This window comes from Balaenoptera acutorostrata, chromosome 20 (genome assembly GCF_949987535.1).
Source record: "Balaenoptera acutorostrata chromosome 20, mBalAcu1.1, whole genome shotgun sequence".
Classification (NCBI taxonomy): Eukaryota; Metazoa; Chordata; class Mammalia; order Artiodactyla; family Balaenopteridae; genus Balaenoptera; species Balaenoptera acutorostrata.
In genome coordinates this window covers 3,242,762-3,262,260 of record NC_080083.1, presented here as the reverse complement: position 1 = coordinate 3,262,260, position 19,499 = coordinate 3,242,762, and the positions used below count along the sequence as shown (strand labels likewise).

Sequence of the window (19,499 nt, the reverse complement as noted above, 5' to 3'; positions counted from 1 at the left end):
ATCTCAGGCTGCCTACTTCCACACTTCTTTTGAAAGAGAGAGAAATAAACTATCTTATTTAGGCCACTACCATTTAAAGATGTACTGCTTTATGCAGTCAATCTTAATCCCAATCGGAACACTAGCCAACTGGTCTAGTGTGTCCTTCCATTGCCTTCCCTTTGCTTTAGGTCATCATTGCCTCAATAGGGAATCGCCTCCTCCTTGCCTGTATTTACTTAAATCCTGCCCATCCTTTGGAGGATGGATCAAATCCCCCCTCCCACATGAGACCTGCCTTCCACTTCCTCCCCTGAACTCTGGCGCTGCCCGCCTGCCCCCACTCCTTGGGTGATTCATCCCCCTGCACAGAGCTCAGGACTGTCAAGGCCAACGTCCATATTCTCCAAGCCCTTATATTCCTCAGGCCGAAAGGCATTCAAAACAAGGTCATGATAGATATTCCCCCACTAAGCCTCCTTCACCTCTACCTGCAGCCAGGATCAGGATGGGGCCAGAGGGTGTGTAAATACATTTAGAAAATGGAAAAGCAGACAGAGTTGAGGGCATTTAGTAAGGAATCTAAAACTACTCTAATATCAAGAAAGAGTTTGAGGGAAAAAATCTAATCTGTTTCCTTCCAACTGTATAACATAGACGTTTGACTGCCGTGCAGTTAATGTGGCAATAAGCACCATCCATGTAAGAAAAAAAAGCGAATGACGCCCTGCAGAGGTGCACTGCCCCAGCCCCGCACATGCAAAAACAAGCCCCCTCAGCAAACATAGCAAGTCATGTAAACCAACGCGTTTTCACATAACATGCTTGCAACGTATTCTTCACAAATTGGCATCAGTAACAAATTACTTTCAATCACTCAAATAAAAAGTATGTTTGAAACATTCTAAGAGCAAATACGGACCAAGGTGACTGGTTTCCAACTAGCAGAGTTCATCTGTAAAGGCAGTCTAATTTTTTTAATTCTGTATTTCTTTCACCTCTTGTTTGGCACAGAAATGGTTAAACCCAATCGAAAAGGCAAAGGAGGCCCAGAGGCTTCACCCCCATCAGAGCTGAGGTTGTAACGCAAGCTGAGCCATCAGAAGATGAGAACAGAGATACCGACCACTGGGGAAGCTTAAATGGAAAGTTCTGACTTAGAATCAGCCCAAGTGCAGACAAACCCAGCTTGTCCAGAGTTCCTCGGAACGCCCTTCGTGGGAGAGCCGAGAAGGCAGATGTGGAGGGGAAGCACGATCTGGGACCCCCCCAGGGAAGCAACCGCGCGGATTTGGATAAAGACCCGCGATGCACACCCCAAAGCCACTGTCACCGAACCCGGGAAGATGAGCTTGGACACAGAGAGCCAGCTGAGCGATAGGAATAACGCCGGTGCCTCTTTGAGAGCTGCCGCGAGGGCGGAGCAGCCACTCCTGACCGCAGAAGATGCAGAAGGCAGGTCAGCAGCAGGCAAACATCACTGTTCTGCAGGGAGGACAATTTAGATCACTGCGCCTCTGCCGACTCATCCCTCTTGAAACCCAGCCGGGTTGGAGTATGCCTGCCAAAACTGCCCCTTCCGGGACTAAGAGTCGAGAATCCCCTGCCAACCCCACGTGGCCAAATGCCAGTTGGGCAATGTCCAGGTGGACACCTCGGGGTGGGGGGGGCGGTCTCAGGGAAAGCCGGCCCTTGTGGGCGGAGTCACCACTCGTGGCCACCAGGTGTCAGTAGCGAGCAGGGAGCCTCCCGTCCTGAGCTTCAGCGAACTTCAGCCAAACCCTGCCCCGGAGCCCGGATGCTGTGGCTTTGGGGCCAAGCAGTGCCGTGGCCACGTGCGCAGACACTCCTGAGCGTTTCAGTTATTTGATTGCCAACTCACCACGCAACCTCTCGGGTGGCTGGAATTCAATATCCTTCACAGACTCAGAGAAACGTTTAAGGACTGCTCCCTTCAACCAAGACTGGGGGTCTTTCTTTTCTTCCCCCCAGGAAAGTGGAAACATAAAGCAGGGTCTTCTAGACCTTGCCTATCCGCCCCATATAAACTACAGTAGCTCGAGCAGTCTCTCTTTGTACTGAGGCTGGAGATATTTCGTTGGTGATGCTTCAGGGATAGCTTGAGTACTGCTGGGTGCAGAGCCCCGAGGAGAAGAGTCCAGCAAAGACACTGGACTGTGCAAATCCAGAACGAAGGGCCACTGCCCTCCCTGCTTTGTTGAGCTGCCTCTGAACTGGTTTCTCTCACGGAGCGTAGCATCTTCAACAGAAACACTTGATCTAGGGGCTGCTGCAGCCTCATGAAGACGTGTACTTTGCTGGTCTTTAAACCCAAGATGTCAGGAAAGCTCCATCACATCTATAGGTACTTCCCTCTCCAGGCTAAGGACATGTCCTTTGGAGCACGAGACCGTGCAGAGCCTGGCCCACTGCGTCCTCAACGCCAGGCACTGTGGCCCCTGCCAGGGTCCACGCTGCCACCAGACACCTCCCAGTCACCAACAAGAATGCATCCTATCTATCTCTGCCCCTCCACATCCAAAGACACCAGGTCCCCGCTGAGCCCTCCTTCCCTCCGGGTGCTGGAAGTATCTGGTGTGTGCTTCCATGGCCAATTAACCCCTTAACCTGAACCCAAGAAAGCCTGGTTTCCAATATCTCACAGAAAAGATGCTAAGGACAGAGCAGAAATACCCCCGGGCTCAGCTTGGGGTTGTGCAAATAGCGTCCATGCCCCATCTTGCAACGAGGAATCATTCAACAGCTATGATACTAAATGGCACTCCTGAGGCCCAGGAGGCAGAGAGGAAATCCTGTAACTGGAGACCAGAAGCTGGCCCATCTCTCCTTAGGACAGCCCCTCCATCACTGCACCAGGAAGACACAGGACATTCCTGGATATTCCACCACCAAACCAAAGACGCTAATTGGATTGAAACTCCCAGTGCGGTCTGCCTACGCTTTTGCATCATCACTGCTTATGTGTGTCCGCATTTCTTGGCTCACAAGAAGCCTTACACAAGTGATGGGAAGCAGGGGGTGTGGTGCCCCAGGGCTTCTCTGTAGGTAGAGAGAATGCACAAAGACTCCCCCGGATCTCAGTGTAGCCAGTGAAGCCACTGCCCCGCCCCTTTTGCCTTGGGACGTCTTGGCCACGTCCCACCCCACCCTGGCAACAACTCTCTAGCTTGTGTCTTCCAAGAACAAGTGCTTCCAGGTCTGGACAGAGAAACATGCCGCGGACAGATCAGGACGAACTTGTGGAGCAAAAAACCATTCTCACCGTTTGCTGAGGATGTGAAACAGTGTTGGACGTTGCTCGACGAAGAGGTGCTACAGTTTTGCCAGAGGTCGGTCGCGTGTCCATTGCCCACCATCCATTGCTGGAAAGAACCAGACATGGTGAATCAGGGGAGTCCGTGAGGAGGGACGGAAAGGGGAAGGGAGAAGGCCAAGGGCAGGCAAAGAGCAACCTCATCAAGCCGTCTATGGGGCCTGCCCCTGCCCTGCCCCAGAGCCCGGGGTCGTGCTTGAGAAAGCGGAGAGGTGGTGGTCTGGCCCAGACATCCAGAGGGGAGGGCTGGGGCTTTGCTAATGAAAAGCACTCTGTAAGTGGAAAAGTACCACACACACATAAGTTGCTCTGTGCCGAGGTGTGTGCTGTAGTAGAAGGAGCCGTGAAGTCAACCCAGGACACCTACATCCAAGCCGTCTCGCCCCACCCCCGATCTCCCGGGTATCATTCCCAAAGCCGCAGCCACTCTGAGCCCATTTCCTTACTTGCAATTCCTATCAACCGGACAAGATCGCCATAAGGCACACTTAAGATGTTGGGAGGATGCTGGTAAATGATGAACCAACTCACCAATCCCCAACATAATTATTTCTCAACCTTAGAACCAGGCCAGAACATCACGCCTGGGACTTGCTGTATATACAGAAGTTAAGGCCACGGTCGCATAACTGCCCGAGTCTGGGCTCAGCTTCAAGAAAATAAGTTTAAAAGCTAATGAGCCTGATGTCTGATGGTTTTGCAACACACGTTATCCCAGTGACCTGTCTGTACTGGAGGAGGCTTTTCTAAGAAGGTGCCACGTCCACAGCGCAAAGCAGACCTGGGGCTGTGAACTCTCAGGGAAAAGCCAATTTGAACTTTCCAATTTCAAGTCCTCAAGGCTGTTTTATGAACTAAACCGCCCATCTGATGGATGCCATTTGGAGAAAAAACTAACCTCCCTAAATACTCCACTTCCTTCCTCAACGACCCTGCATTAAGGAAAATGCTACGCAAGCTTATCAAATGAAGGGCGGGGTGGGGGAACCCCTGGATCTGTACCTAAATTCTTTGGCTTAAAGAGAGGCCTGCGCGGCTTAACGTAGCCCCGCGCTCGCTTCCTTCCTCCCCCTGAATCTGCTCTGGTTTTCGCAAAACTACTTTTGGAAAGGCGCGGATTGCCAGAAACTGCAAAAAGCCCTGGGATGTCTGAGACGCTTTGTCTGCAAACTGGAGGGGGCACGGTTGGAACGGCCATCCGGAGGCCGGGCTCGGGGTGAGCCCCGGGAGCCCCGGGCGCCCCGCCCGCCCGCCGCCCGCCGGAGACTCACGCTGACGATCGTGGAGACGAACAGCAGCACGAGCACCGCGACGTGGAGGACGATAATACCCAGCAGCAGAAGCAGCATTCTGGCGGTGAGTTCTGCTCAGCGGAGTCTCTGCCTGGCCGGAGAGAGAGCCGAACTGGACGTGAGGCCGAGCGAACCGGCCTGCGCGAGCGAGCGAGCGAGGCAGGAAAGGAAGGAGGGAGGAAAGGAGGGAGGGACGCGGAGGGAGGGTCCTGCGCTCGGAAGGCCCGGGCCTGGCGCCGCGCCCGGCCGCCCACCCCGCCCGGCGACCGCCGAGAGAGGGCAGCAGCCGACCGCGGCATCCCCGCCCCGCAGTCCGTCGAGCCCGCCTGCGACCGAACTTCTTTTGCTTTTGGAACAAAACAAGTGGTACGCACGACGCACGTCGAAGTCACCCCGGGAGGCGAGGTTTTTCCAGAGCGCCAAGCAGAGGCCGCAGCGCGCCTCCGCCCACCTGGGGGCTCCGGGGGCAGCCCAACGAGGAGAAGGGGGGCGGAGGGCGAGAGCTCGCGTTCCGCCGTGGGGTGGAGCCGGGGGTGAGAGGAAGGGGCCCAGATTTCTGCGAGAGGCCCGGGGACGCCAGCGGCGAGCTGGGAGGGAGAGCGCGCGGCGGGAAGCCGGGTTCCCAGACCCCAGGACGCTCCGCATTCCGTTAGACTCCCAGGTTTCCACCCAGTTCCTCCCGCGCAGGGGAGCCGGCCCGGCCCCAGCACAGCTTGGCATCGACACCAGCGGCCCCGGAGAGAAAGCGCAGAGCGGGGTAGAGCGGAGAGGAAAGGACGGCCGGAGAGAACTGCTGGGGCCGGCGCCTCCTGCCCACCGCGCGCGCTTCCCCAGGCAGCCCTGCGGGCCGGGCCGTTGCGCTCCCGGGACCGGGGCCCAGGAGCCTGGATGGAGGGGAGCCAGTGTCCGGTGGGAAGGAGAGGCGGAGGGAACGGGTTGGGTCCCAGGAGAAGCGCAGCCGGACGGAGCCGGCAGGACATCTTCTCTCCGCCACGGTGTGGTCCTAGCCCCACATTTTGCAGACTTTAGGGACTGAGACTCGCCGACCTGTGGGAGGATTTGCACGTCTGCGAAGATGAGCTACGTTTGGGGGGCTACTTCAGGACAGAATCTTGGGCCAGAGACATCGTTTCAGTAACTCGGTTTTTAAAATACCCAATCGCAAACCTCTCCGTCCCTCCCCTTAAGCAACACTTTCAGCGAAACTCTGGAATGTGCAGGAGGAAATAAGCACGATTTTCTGATGTCTCCCAGAAGGTTTAAATTAAATCCAGCGACTCCTAATGCCGAGGGCGGGGGCTGGGGGGGGGCACGGGGGTCCTGTACCCCGGAGATGTCCACCGCAGGGACCGCTTTGCCAATGAGTCCAGCGAGGCGAAAAGTGCTCCGCCCCTGCCCCATACCCGGACACCAGCACCCGCGTCCCCGGCGGCTTATAGACCACCAGGCACCCCGCAATGGATCCCTACAAGCCCCGTAGTTAGGACGCGAGACAGGCGGTGGTCTACCCGCGATCGGGGACCGCGCCAGCCCGGGGTCCCCTGCTCCGCGCGTTCTGTCACCGTCTACGGAAGATGCCCACGTTTCTCCTCCATCTCCTCCACTTTCCCTGCCAAAAGCACTTACAGCCCAAAGGGATAGCTGTCCCCGATCCTCGGAGATCCTCAGAGTGGCCTCGGGCACAAACTGCGTGCGTCCGCTCGGAGGCTGGCGTCCGGAAAGACAGCTGCTCTGCGGGGCTGCGTGCGCCGAGCGAGGGGCCGGAGGGAGGCTCCCGGCGTTCCCCTTTAACGGGAACAACGCCCTGTCTGCGTCGCTGCAGTAGGGTGTGTCCCTGGGTCAGCGTGTGCAGGGGGGCGGGACTCGGGGAGGGGAGAGGGCAGTGAGGAGGGAGGCAGGGCAGGAGTCAGTTCCTCGGCCTTCACTGCGCCCCAGGAGAAAGTCGATGACTGCAAAACAGCGGTGACTTGTCCTCGAAACTAGGAGGCAGCGAGCTTTCTCACCTCCGCTTCCCTGGCTCCGCGGAGTTCACGGAGACCAAGAGTTGACCGATATACTGGCCCCTCTGCCCACGTGGGAAAGCCCGCCAGAGGTCGCCTCCGTGGGTGACCAGCGCGGGGCTCTGGGGCGCACGCAGTCGGACCGCGCCCGCGCGGAGAGCCAGCCTGGACGACCCTCCCACGGGTAGGGGGAGATGGCACTTAAGCGCTGGCAGGCCTCCCTCCCCTCGGGTCCCGGCGTCCCTGGCCTGCCCTGCAGTCCTAGCGGGGCGCACCCGCGCCAAGCCCGCCCGCGCCATCAGGTCTGCGCCCAGGCCGTGCGCCGGGTGCCTCGGATTCCCGGGACCGATCTAGCGGGCCTGCCTGGGTGAGGGTTGGGGGAGGAGGGAGAGGCCTGCCCACTGCAAGACAGCGCGCCCTGGGGTCGCTGGGGAGATCCAGACCACACCCCGGAACGCTCCAGGCGAGTTTGCCTGGCTTGGCGCCCGGCCTCGGCTCGCGTCCCTGGCCACAGGGTGGGGAGTTGGCCATTTGAGGTGGGGGAAGAGCAGCCAGGGAAATCAGCTGATTCATAGCCGCCTGAACGGGGTCCGCCCAGCGTCACGGGGAGAGAGGATAGCCCTTCCGGGCGCACGATAGGCGCGCCCCAATAAGACGCTCTGGGGGTCCAGCCTTGAGGCAGGAACCCGGAGCCGGAAGGTGGGTGCAGCAGGTCATACACAAGACACCTCCACCTGCCAGCGTTTGTGTCACAAAACATCGTCGCTCTGAATGAGTCAAATACTCCCACGCTACTTATTTTACTATATGAAAGCAGCTGCTTATTGTTGCTAATTGTACATTCTTCAAGTAAAAATAATTTGAAAAAAATCTTCCAACAATGGGCTTTCAAAAATCCTTAGATTAAAAAGAAGACTCCTTGTAAATTTTTCGCTCAGTGCCCATGACACCTCTGTGAGAGGTGGTGTGGTCCAATGGTTAGGCACGTTGACACTGGGCTCAGATGAACCCGATTACCCTGCTTACTCAGGGTTGTGGATTTGGGCACTTAGCTGAAGTTTGGGGTGCTTCGGTTCTCTCATCTGGAAACAGGACTGAGAATGGCCATTTTAAAGGGTTATGGTGTTGATTAAAAGTGTGTGAAGCAATTAGCATAGCGTCTGGAAAAAAGTAAAGGATCAGTACCCAGTAAATTGTCACTATTATTATTATTATTATTATTATTATTATTTCACATTTAATCCTCACAACAACCTTTTAAGGAAAGCCTGACCCCCTAAACTAAAATTGCTTATCAATCCCATAGATTGAAAGCACATATGTAGGTAGAAGGACTACCTTCTACCTACAAATGGGAGTGACCTCTCGCCTGCTGGGTCATGGTCTAGGCCGGGTTTGCCCTGGGAATTATTGCCCCCCTTCATATGCCATTCAGACATTTTTATTTATTTAACCAATATTCACATGATCACCATGTACCCGGGACTATTCTACGCACTTTATAAATATTAGCATGTTTAACTCAGGAGTTTCTTTCCCTTCCTTTCTCTTTTTCCAGCTAAACTTTTAAATGAAGTATATGCATCTAGAAAAGTGCACACGTGGTCAGGTAGAGCTCATTTCTTCCTTTCTTTTGAACCCAATGTTTTAATCAATAACCAGGTCATACCACACTGTGGGACACCTGAACACACCCGTCCCTGGCGGTCACCTCACTGCCCCTCGCCTGCGTCCTGCCTACTCAGCCCCGAGGGGTGGAAGACAGGATACCACCCAGTGTGGCTGGTGTCACCAGCTCGGCCACACCCAGAGCCCGGCCAGGGCTCCGCTACAGGTGGAGGGGAGGTTAGGTTTCTCCCTCACCTGCTTACCAATCCAAGGCCACCTGCCAGCTGTGCGTGCAGAGCTGTTTCCCATCAGGGAAGGCATATCTGGTCCCCTTTCTCCCTTCCACTCTGGGTACACTGAGGTTTCTAGATGCTCCCAGAGGGTCCTTCTCACCTCCCCAGCCAGAGTATATATCCAGCTCTTAACCAAGGATTTTAGAAATCCTCTGACTCTCTGGTGAATTCCAACACACGTGCCATCTCCCCTGCCACCCTTTCCATTTGTGGTTGGCAGGGCGTGGGGCTGGGCAGCTCTCTGTAAAGCATAAGCACACACCATCCAGAGGCATAGTTTGCCAAGACAACTCACCAGGCCAAACAGTGTAACCCCTTCCTCCACACGGCTCTCTTTGCAGTCAAACGTGAAGGATGCCCAGGCAAGTCCCCCCCCCTGGGGACAGGGCAGTGGAGAGACTGGCAGCTGGCAGACCTAGCCCCGCTGCTTCCAGCCAGGATCCTCGAGATGTGCCCTGGTGGTGCTCCCTGTAACTGAAGCCAGACCGGGCGTCCATCCAGTTTATTCAGGGGCTGGTCCAATGCTGGGATATGTCAGGGTGGCCTGAGAGCCTCTCAGCCTCTACTATTTAAAGAGACAGTGCCCAGCTTTGCGTATTTGAGTAAACACAATGATCCCTAGAGGCCCTGGGGGGCGTGGAGAGCCGGGACTCAGCCAGGAGAGGAGCTTTGGGTGTGCCCATTCTCACTGCAAGGGGCAGCCCGTGTGAGAACAAAGAGGTCCCCCAGGCCTCAGTCCCATCCCCCTCCCCTCCCAGGGGAGTCTGCAAAGATGAAATACACTGTGTGTATAACACGTGCGTGCAGGTAGGTTTCATCCTTGATCAACAACATCATTTTAAGGGGCTCAGACATTGCACAGGTCATCTCTTCACAGCTTCTCTGCAGGGAACCAAATCACGTCCGCAGTCCCAGCCCCCAACGGCAGAGGGGCCCTGCTACCTGCCCTGTCTGTCTAGACCCCTCTGTGCCCTACCACATGGGCAGGTACTGGAACCCAGCTCCAAGAAATGGGTTCCTTCAGCTCTGTCTTCCTTGGGCCTTTAATCGAGTCGTGATTAAATGTTGACCTTCATGAGATAATTCAAATAAGCAAAGCTCTGTTGAGAACATTCTAACCTGTCAGGCAGGACAGACTGGAAGAACAATTGAAAAGCCGCGGAGAGGTAGACAAATGAAAGCAGGTGCTCCTCGGGCTCTTTGCAGCTTGTCCCCCTTCAAGCTCGGAAAGCGTCCTCCATCTCTAGCAAGTCCTCCTGGGTGGAAGCTTCAAGGCAAGGGGACTTGGTTTCATTGAATGAGTTTCCTGGAGTTCTGGCAGTTTCTCCCCCTCTTATGTCGAGGGTCCCCCATCCGGAGCGCCCATGCATGCGGGGACGTCCCTCTCTGCCACAGATGCTTTGCGTTCTGTTGGCCTCCACAGTCAGGAGGTGGCCTGCTGGCCTTCCCCGCTATCCTATCCCCAGCCAGCATCTTTCCAGGCCCAGGGAAACAATTTAGCCTCTTTTCGTATCTCAGATCTCAGCCTCGGCTGTTCCTTAGAATCACCCGAGAGCTTGGGAATATCCTTGCCCGGGCCCAGAGCCGTGGACGCGGTGGCCTGGGAGGGGGCTCAGGTGTGGGTCATTTCTAACGAGCCCTGGATGTTCCAGCATCCAGCCAGATTGTCATATGGTGTCAGGCGGTCCCGGGCTTCCTTCCAGCTGCCTTCTCTTGGGGAACCCAAATCGAGGTAAGTCCTAGTGCGGGCTGCAGCGTTACACAAGCTGTGGTCAGAGTCTTGCCAGGCACAGCAGGGGCGTGTGTGTGTATTTGGTGTGTGTGTGTGTGTGTGTGCGTGCGTGCGTGTGACACAGACAGACGAGGAGATTCCCACAATCCTCCGCTGACACGGTGGTGATGGGGACCGATGAGCATGATTTCCCGGCCTCCCCAGACAGCCCCCTTCCTGGGTGCCCCCATGATGCGACGCTGAAGCCTGCATGACAGAGGCCGCTGCCCCTCAGGCCAGGACTAAGCCTGGAGCCGTCTGAGAAGATCTCCTGCTCCAAGCCCTAAGGATTCAGAGGAAGAAGGCTCGGGTAGGGTGGGGTGTGGGGAATGGATCTTGCTTCTGGCTGGATTGGGCCAATCTCATCAGCCCTCCATCCTCGCATGAGCTCTGCATCCGGGACCTGCTCTCCCAGCCCTGTGCCTCCTTCCACGTGGCCCCCTGCAGCCAAGCCCTGAGGACCCGCTGGCTTTGGCTGTGACCTGTTTGACATGCTTCTGGAGGCTTCGAGGCATGGCAGCCGGTCACTGCTATGCTCTGCTGGCCCCTTCGTGGGTCGCAACACGCTGTCCCACCAACCTGGGCCAGGGTCTCTGCCTCCCCACAGTCAGCCGAGGAAAACGCCTGCCGAGACCTCTCTCCCCACTTCTAGAGGCCCCTCTTCAGCCAGATGGGACCCCACTCCAGGCATCTGTGCTGAGCAATGTATCCTGAGGACCATGGAGAGTATCCACTGGGCTACTTGCCATGATAATAAATAGAATCGTCACCAGATCACATTTATTATTATTATTATTAATTATTATTATCTCCTCCCATCTTCTAGCTAGGGAAAATGAGAATTGGGCAAACTCCCTGAGGAAAGAAAGTGAAGTCACATGAGACTAGCTCGTCCCAACACCAGGCTGCACAGTGCTACCTCAGCTCACTAGAGGTAAGTCATCCACAAGTCACTGACCAAGGTAATAACAGCAAGAATAGCTCACCTTTACTTGGTGCTTCCTGCGTGTGAGGCATCATTCTGAACATTTTGTGTGAATCAGATCATTTTATCCTTACAACAGCCTTTGGAAACAGGCACCCCATCAGCCTCTTTTTTACAACAGGGAAACCAAGACACAGTAAGACACTGAGTGACTTTCTCAAGACACCCCGTGAAGAAACGGCAGAGGCCAGATTCAAACCAGGCACCTGGCTGCAGAGCCCATGCTCGGTACCCAGGGCTGTTTGGAGCCTCTTATGGGTGTCCGACGTTCAGAGCACATCTGTACCTTTTTCATGGTGCTTCCATAGATGTTATATAATCGAATTCCCTTTTCTCACCAAAGAAACTGACACGTTTTATCCATTTACACATCCGGGTTTCTTTTCTCATTAGAAAAGGAAGAGAGGGCTTCCCTGGTGGCGCAGTGGTTGAGAATCTGCCTGCCAATGCAGGGGACGCGGGTTCGAGCCCCGGTCCGGGAAGATCCCACGTGCCGCGGAGCCCCTGGGCCCGTGAGCCACAGCTACTGAGCCTGCGCGTCTGGAGCCTGTGCTCCGCAGCAAGAGAAGCCGCGATAGTGAGAGGCCCGCGCACCGCGATGAAGAGTGGCCCCCGCTTGCCGCAACTAGAGAAAGCCCTCACACAGAAACGAAGACCCAACACAGCCATAAATAAATAAATAAATAAATACTTTAAAAAAAAAAAAAAGGAAGAGAATGTCCTAAAGCCTCCACCACCTGCCCCAGTCCTGTGCGCCCCCCTTTCCAGCGCCCTGACTTACCCTGCCTTGGAGGTGTCAGTTTCACTGTCCCGTGCGGCCAGCACCGGGTGGAACCAGCACGTGGCTGACAGTTTGGTTTCATAAGACCGTCACTCTTCTCTACGGGGAGGAGAATCTGAGCAGATTCTGAAAGTGAGAGAGGCAGCCCTTATTTTCTGCACTTACAGTGGCGAAAATGCTGTTTCATATAGTGTCTTATTTGAAGGGAATCATGACCATTTTTCTAGCTGGAAACTGAGGCTTGGAGAATTGACAGTGTTTCCTCCAGGGTCCAGCGAGTACCTGCCGGGGCTGGGACCTGCAACCAGCTCCTCCGATTTCCAAACCTGTGATTTTTTTTTTTTTCCATTATGCAGATTCCGCAAAGGAAAAACAGAGGTGAGTCTCAACTGGGCATTTGTCCAGTGGATGAAGTGGTTGTTGGAGCATCGGCCCGTCACCAGGCACTCGGTCAATGTCTGGGGAATGTTTACTCGACCAGGGAGGACTTTCCTGTCTCATGACAGCCAGCAGCCTGTGTGGGCGTTCCTGGCGAGGCCCGGACTCAGCTGGACTGAAAGGGTCCTCCAAAGGCCGGCTACTGCCCCGTCCAGACCCACCCAGACTCTTCTGAGCAGCTTATTATTAAGAGAGCAAGCAAAGGAGGGGAAAGAAGGCAGACCGGAGGGAAGGAAGGAAGGAAGGGAGGGAGGGAGGGGGGGTGAGGGAGGGATGGGGAGGAGGAGAGGGGAAAGGGGAAGGAACGAAGCCGGTGTGACTTCCGTGAGCAGATCCCGCTAGAACTGGACGTGTCTGAAATTATGTCATCTCCAAGTCCCTGGAAGATGTTCCCTATGAGCAACAGAGAAGCAGGTGAAAAGCAGAATACGAGACACAAACTCTGGTTGGCCCAAGACACAAACTCTGGCTGGCCCAAGGCCGTTCCCTAAATTACACAAATATACAACGTATCATGGGATAAATTGTACCTTTAGCTCCTTCACCTGTGGGAGAGAGAAAGCACAGACTTATCATGTGGAGCCACTGGCATGATACAAAGTACAAAGAATTCTTTGTTCCCAAATGCACTGTTGCTTAGGAAGGCCAGATTCCATAGATGCAAGCAGAGGGGGGAAGGCGGTCTTTTCTCTGACATCTCACGAGCTGGCAGAGAGAGGATGTGGAAACAACTCAAGCAAGAGAGGGTCTGGATGGATTTGTACTTGGGATTGAAAACTCTGAAGCTCTCCTAAAAACTCTTACTCCTAAGGGACATTTTTCTGCTCTGGGTGGGGAGAGGCTCCCGGAGGTGGGGAAGGGGACAATCTTGCCACATCACGATGACGGGCCAGGAGAGGCGTGGATGGACTTTCCAAGCCCCGTGGAGACCAGGTGCGACAATGCCAATGTTGGTAGTTTTTGAGGGAGGTGGGCAGGAAAGTCCACTAAAAGCCGAGGGAATGCTTGATTCAGGCAGACGGGACCACACCCGGCTGTGGGGCATTCATCACCAGCAAAACAAAAAAAAAAGCAAAACAAAACAAAAAAGGTACACCTGAAACTAACACAGTATTGTAAGTTAACTATAATCCAATAAAAAATTTTTTTTAAAGAAAGGGTGCACGCAGACCATCCCGCAGGGGACCTGGGGGGGCACACCCGCGAAGCCTCGCTGCCTCCACGGCGCTTGCTTCTGTTTCATGAGTGCCTCTGAGCTGGAGGAACGAGGTTGCACTTCAAGTGAACTTGAGAGCAGAGGTTTTCCTCTTCACGACTCCTCAAACCACTTACTCAGTGTGAAACCTCAGCGGAAGCCAAGGATGTTCACAGATCGAGGTCAAAACCTTTGCAGAGGTTCAGGGCAGGACCGGGCAAAGCTTCAAGTATTTTGACTCTTTATTGTTGAAGACTAGGAAATTTCTCTCCAGGGGACGTCGGTGATAAGGCCTGGGCTTCATGCGGCAACTACCTTAGAATTCTGATCTAGACATTAGAATTCTAGAAATGTGGATGTGCTACACAAAAACTGCAGCTATATGTTTCAGCACTTTTATAACGAAGGAAGACACGAATGTCCTAAATCTCGAACAATAGGGGGGTGACGGGACAAAAGTCGGTACAGTCCTCAGATGAAATGCTGTGTAGATATTAAACATAACGTTGAGGAAGATGATTTAATGACATGAGGAAAAGTCAACAATGCGTGGTTGGAGGGGGGAGTTACAAAATACCATCCTTATAATTGATCGGCACTCCCCAGGTGCTGTGCTAAAACCTCGCATTTAATACCTACAACGATCCCAGGATGGGTGGACCACCGTGACCCCTGCAGCCCCGCAAGGCTAACCGAGTGCCCAAGGGCACAGAGCTTGCAGATGGTGGAGCCCAAATGTAAACTTGGACCATACGTCACTAAATTCCATCAAATGTGCCACCTTAGACTCATCCCAGGTTCCACAGCGACAAAAATGAAAGACTGCAAATCTTGGAGAAGGACAGCCAACGTCTGTGTTTCCAACTTCTAACATAAAATGGGAAAAATAAGGTTGCATGCAACTGAGCATATCACAGGGTTATTCATGATTAATAATCACAGATCTTAGCCTCGTGCCTCCGTCAGGATGAGCCTCTGACTTTTCTGGTGTCAGTGGAGGAATTTGCACTCGGCCCACCCCAGGGAGGGGTCAGCAGGGCCTCGGGCCAGGCCTCGCGTCATCTTTTGTGCTGTCTCCAGATGGGACTAACACACCCAGGCACGGAGGTGGTAGGACACCGCTGAATTACAAATGAAATACGATGTGCATCTTACAACGTTGATGGTCAAATGGAAGCATTTACATGGACCATGAGTTGGCAACCTTATGTTGTTCATGTTTAAATACATCAGGAGACTCAGAAAAAAAGGGGGGGAGTGGCCTGGACTTCGGTTGCTCCTTAGGGACCCTGAATAAGCCAACAGTTCTTTAGTTTAGCATGTGACTTTGAATCTGAGAATCCCTACAACCCTCAGCAAAAGCAAGGTCAGACATGGTTCAGATGAAAACTGTGGTTCATTCAACCAAGGGGATTAAACTGACCCCCTTGTCTTATTATCTTATTTCTCAGAATCTCTCTCTCTCCCTCTCTCTCTCTCTTTCCCTCTCTCTCTCTCTCTCACCTCATCTGTCCTTTATGCCGTGCAACCATAATGAAATCAAAATACCCTTAATATCTGAATTTCAGTACCTTGTGAGTTCCTAAATCCTTGGAAGACCTCAGGACCCTTTTGAATTTTCCTCCCAAGTGATATATCTTCAAGAGTCTCCCCAAAGGATGCTCTACATGACATACTCACTTCTCTATAGTCTTGGATCACTGAACTTATAACCGTGTCTTGGGAATCCCTAGGAGGGAACTAGGTGATGAAGCATGTTCTAAATGTATGGTACCATGGAACATTTGTTCCCAGATTTCTTCCCGAGACTTAGATTCCCTGGAGCTCACTACTGGAAACTCTGCCCTGGAGCTCACTACTGGAAACTCTGGGCTACGTGACCCTCCCCAGCCCTGACGTTCTAGCCTCAATCAGTGGAGACAAATGGAAGAGATGACATTTCCTCAAACTGGCTCCAGGCATTTCAGGAAAGGAAGAGGCGATGTGAAGGTAGCAGGCATCGGCTAAGGCCGGCAGGCCAGCTAACTTCCCCCCAGCAGGGAAGAGACAGCTTCCACAGAGGCTGTGATCCTGAGTAAAGAATCGGCTGGATGTGGTCTGAGGTCAACGGAGCGACGTGGTTCCCAATCACCACGCAGGCTCTCCCCTGTCATACGTTTATTCTTTTAGGGGGACCACAGCATCTTAACTCGGGGTGGCCTCAGCATGGTCTTCAGAAGAACACCCCAGAACCCAGTTACGGGGTTATAGGAGTGATCCAAAGGTGGCCTCTGGGTATTGGCCCCTCAGTGGTTTATATCTTGAGCATAGGCTGAGACCCATTACCTGAAAGCTTGCTGGCATCTAACGCCAATTTTTACACAGCCAATCAGTTTAAAAATAGCCAGAATGAGTAAAGTTTTAGTTATTTAGAACCTGCCTGCTTTGCATACCCCATGAAACCTCACCTCACATCTGCAGGCTATTGATGAGAGCCTTGTGGTTGGTTGTAAGACCCCCAAACCGCTTCGGTCCTTCAGTCCTCTGACCCAGAGACACCCCACCGGGCAGCTGGGTGGCCTCAACGGGACCCCCCCTCCTGAGGAGTTCCTTTCCCTCTTCCTTTTCTGGATGGTGGTCCCTATGCAGAGTCTCATGCTGTGACGGACCTTGTCTCTCATGCAACCCTGTCCAAGAGCCACTAATGAAGCTTGCTGTGCGTTACAGCTTCTTGTGGTCATATCTTTTTTCCTAGATCAGCCCCAGGCCCCTCTGACGCACCCCAACATATAGAGAGAGGTGACGCACGGAGGAATATTGGAGCTGGTGCACGGAAGCCCAGCGATGACCGTAGGATGCAGGCTGCAGGGGAGGGCGGGAAATCCTCCAGAGAGACAGAAACATCCTGGTCGTATCATCACGCAGACCATCCCAGCTTCCTCAAATGACCCAGCTGAAGAGCTTCTTCCAGAGAATCCAGGGTGAGAGTGGTTGGCATGGGTTGCCAGTGATGGGCCCCCAACTGGAAGACCTTCTGACAAAGAAGCTTCACTCGATCCAGCTGAGGGAAAAGACCTGTTACGGGGCTGGATGCCCGGACCACTTAGCTATGGAGCTATGTAACGGAAAACCTGGTCCGTAAGCCTGTCCGTAAGCCTGGTGGCACCAGAGCCCCACTCTCAGCGCACCAGTGGGTGTGCGTCCACTCACATGACCGCTGGGGTCATTTTTCTTATTTCTTTTTTTCTGGAAACGTGAGGTTTATTAGAAAAGGCAAGAAAACTTTTTCTGCAAGCTCAAGTTTCTCTATTCTTTTTTTTTCTGTTTTTCTAAATTGAGGTATAGTTGATTTACAATGCTGTGTTAGTTTGAGGTGTGCAGCACAGTGATTCTGAAAAATCTTTTTCAGTTTTCTTTTCCTTTCTAGGTTATTACAAAATATTGAGTATAGTTCCGTGTGCTATACAGTAGGTCCTTGTTGTTTATCTATTTTATATATAGCAGTGCGTATCTGTTAATCCCTAATTCCTAATTTATCCTCCCCCCACTTTCCCCTTTGGGAACTATAAGTTTGTTTTCTATGTCTGTGGGTCTATTTCTGTTTTGTAAATAAGTTCACTTGTATCATTCTTTTAGATTCCACATATAAATGATATCTTATGATACTTGTCTTTCTCTGTCTAACTTACTTCACTTAGTATGATCATCTCTAGGTCCATCCATGTTGCTGCAGATGGCATTTTATTTCATTCCTTTTTATGGCTGAGTAGTATGCCATTGTATATATGCACCACATCTTCTTTATCCATTCATCTGTTGATGGACACTTAGGTTGCTTCCATGTCTTGTCTATTGTGAATAGTGTTGCTATGAACATTGGGGTGCATGTATCTTTTCAAATTAGAGTTTTCTCCAGATATATGCCTGATGGAGCCATTTTTCGCCCAACAATTTCACCGGCTGATCCCTACTCCCTATTCTTCATGCACAATGTTATGTGTGAATAGCTGAAACCAGCTGGTGTTGTCTTAACAACCACACAATGAATGAAGATCGAGTTCCCAGTCTACACCAGTGGTTGCTTCTATATAGGAAACAAAAGTCATACAGTTCCTCTTACTAAGGTCACTGGACTTTACTGGCTTCTTCCATGATGACAGAGTAAACAGATGACTAAGCGTTTTTGGCAAACAAGGCCATCGACAGTCAGAACCAGACTCTGGGAGCAGTGTATTTTGAACATCTTAACCTCAAATATGTGAAGAGAAGGAAAACTGAAGGCCTCTTAAAAACATATTCATTCAATAACTCTTTAGTGAGCAGTTACTATGGGCCAGGAGCAAACAATGTCATTTGGTCTCTTCAATCTTGATTAGATGCAAAAATAGCCAGGAAATCTTCCCGTCCCTGTATGCCCGCCTCTTTGCAATGAAGCTTTGCTGTTCCCTCCATGAATAGGTACAGTCTGTTTCTCCACTGTTTGAATCCGGAGCTGACCATGTGACCTGCTTTGGCCAATGGGACGTTAGCAGGATGACATCAGCAGAGGCTTAACCCCCACTTGTCCATTGGGGGTTACTCTCCTGCTGCTGGGCACTGTTCCCCATCATCCCAATAAGCCCAGGGAGGCCTGCTGGGTATCGAGAGACCATATGGAGCATGATCTCAACCATCCCTGCCACCACAGCAAAGGCCCCAGACATGTGAGCCACCCCAGGAAAGAACAGCTGATTCTGGCCCAGACCAGAAGGGATGCCAAACAAAGCCCAGCCAGCTCTCAGCATCGTGAAAACCAATAATGTGTCATTTTAAGCCACTGAGTTTGGGGATGATTTCTTACACAGCAGAAGCTAACTGATACATGAAGAATCACAGGGATGGCGTTTGGTATCAAACAGGTTGTATTCAGAAGCAGGACTCTCTGCCAGCAGAGCAGAGCCAATGTCCTCGGCGGTAGTGGATAGACTTCGTGGCGCTCCTGGTGCTCTGGGGCCTGGAAAATGGGCTTTCATTGCTGGCTCAGTTGCGTCTCTGAAGAAGGAGAGTGGTAAGGTCAGAGAGACTGAGAAGACTCCTGAGCCTCTGTGGGATCCTATAGACACGCCAGATGGACGTGTCCCCTGGTCACGCACTGGATGTCACGCCACGTAAAATTGCTCTGAAACCTTCTAAATTCTCACTCTCGATTTCTACTTACTCACAGCAGCCCTGTACTAGTCTGTGAGCCGGCACTGGTCCCATGTGTGCACAATACTTCCAGCAGCATTGCTGTGGAGAAGGCTGAGCCCGGCCCTGCAGCTGGTACAATCCCTGGCCTGGAACCATGAACTCTCATCTGTGGCATAAGCTTGACTATTAAAGTGTTTTCTTTGAACACCGAAACAAATGGCACTTTTTCAATCCCCAACGCAAGGCCTATGGAAAATCAAAAAACAGGAAAGCTTTTATGAAGAACAGAACCCTTACTTGGGAAGAGCGCTGAATAATGAAAATAATAACTCTCAACGTTCAGCACTTCCTTGGCTAGAAAAAGTAGTTGTACTGGGAAGCATTGTTCTACCACCTGTGAGCCACAGTTCTGATGGCAGCGCTGATCTGAGTGCCGGCCCTGCCCCGAGCGCTGGTACAAGCACTGCCCAGCGAGGGGCAGCTCTCAGGGCTGCAGGAACTGCACGCCAACCCGCAGAAGGCTGCAGCCTGCTTTCTGAGCGGCCACTCCCCTCCACGGAGTCACCACTTTCTTAACAACCTGCAGACACCAGGGCCATGAAGGGTGTCATCTCCAGAGAACTCTGCAAAGTACTTTAAAGAGCGTCCCTTGAAGCATCTTCCTGAGGGAGGGTC

The 19,499-nt window shown here is 52.8% G+C and overlaps 1 protein-coding gene across 2 annotated transcripts in view; it reads right to left on the bottom strand.

Moving 5' to 3' along the window:
- PMP22 (peripheral myelin protein 22) overlaps positions 1-8,966 on the bottom strand; it is a 28,564-nt gene extending 19,598 nt beyond the window's left edge. The window contains exons 1-3 of one of the 2 annotated variants that reach the window (XM_007174101.2): positions 8,802-8,966; positions 4,585-4,696; positions 3,263-3,362 (exon numbers count right to left, since the gene is read on the bottom strand). In XM_007174101.2, the coding sequence (XP_007174163.1) occupies positions 3,263-3,362; positions 4,585-4,662 (178 nt within the window). In that variant the 5' untranslated portion in view covers positions 4,663-4,696; positions 8,802-8,966. Of the gene's footprint in view, positions 1-3,262; positions 3,363-4,584; positions 4,697-6,231; positions 6,405-8,801 lie in introns of those variants that run through there. The other variant, XM_007174100.2, reaches the window with a different exon arrangement.
- Between the last annotated feature and the right edge of the window lie 10,533 nt (positions 8,967-19,499).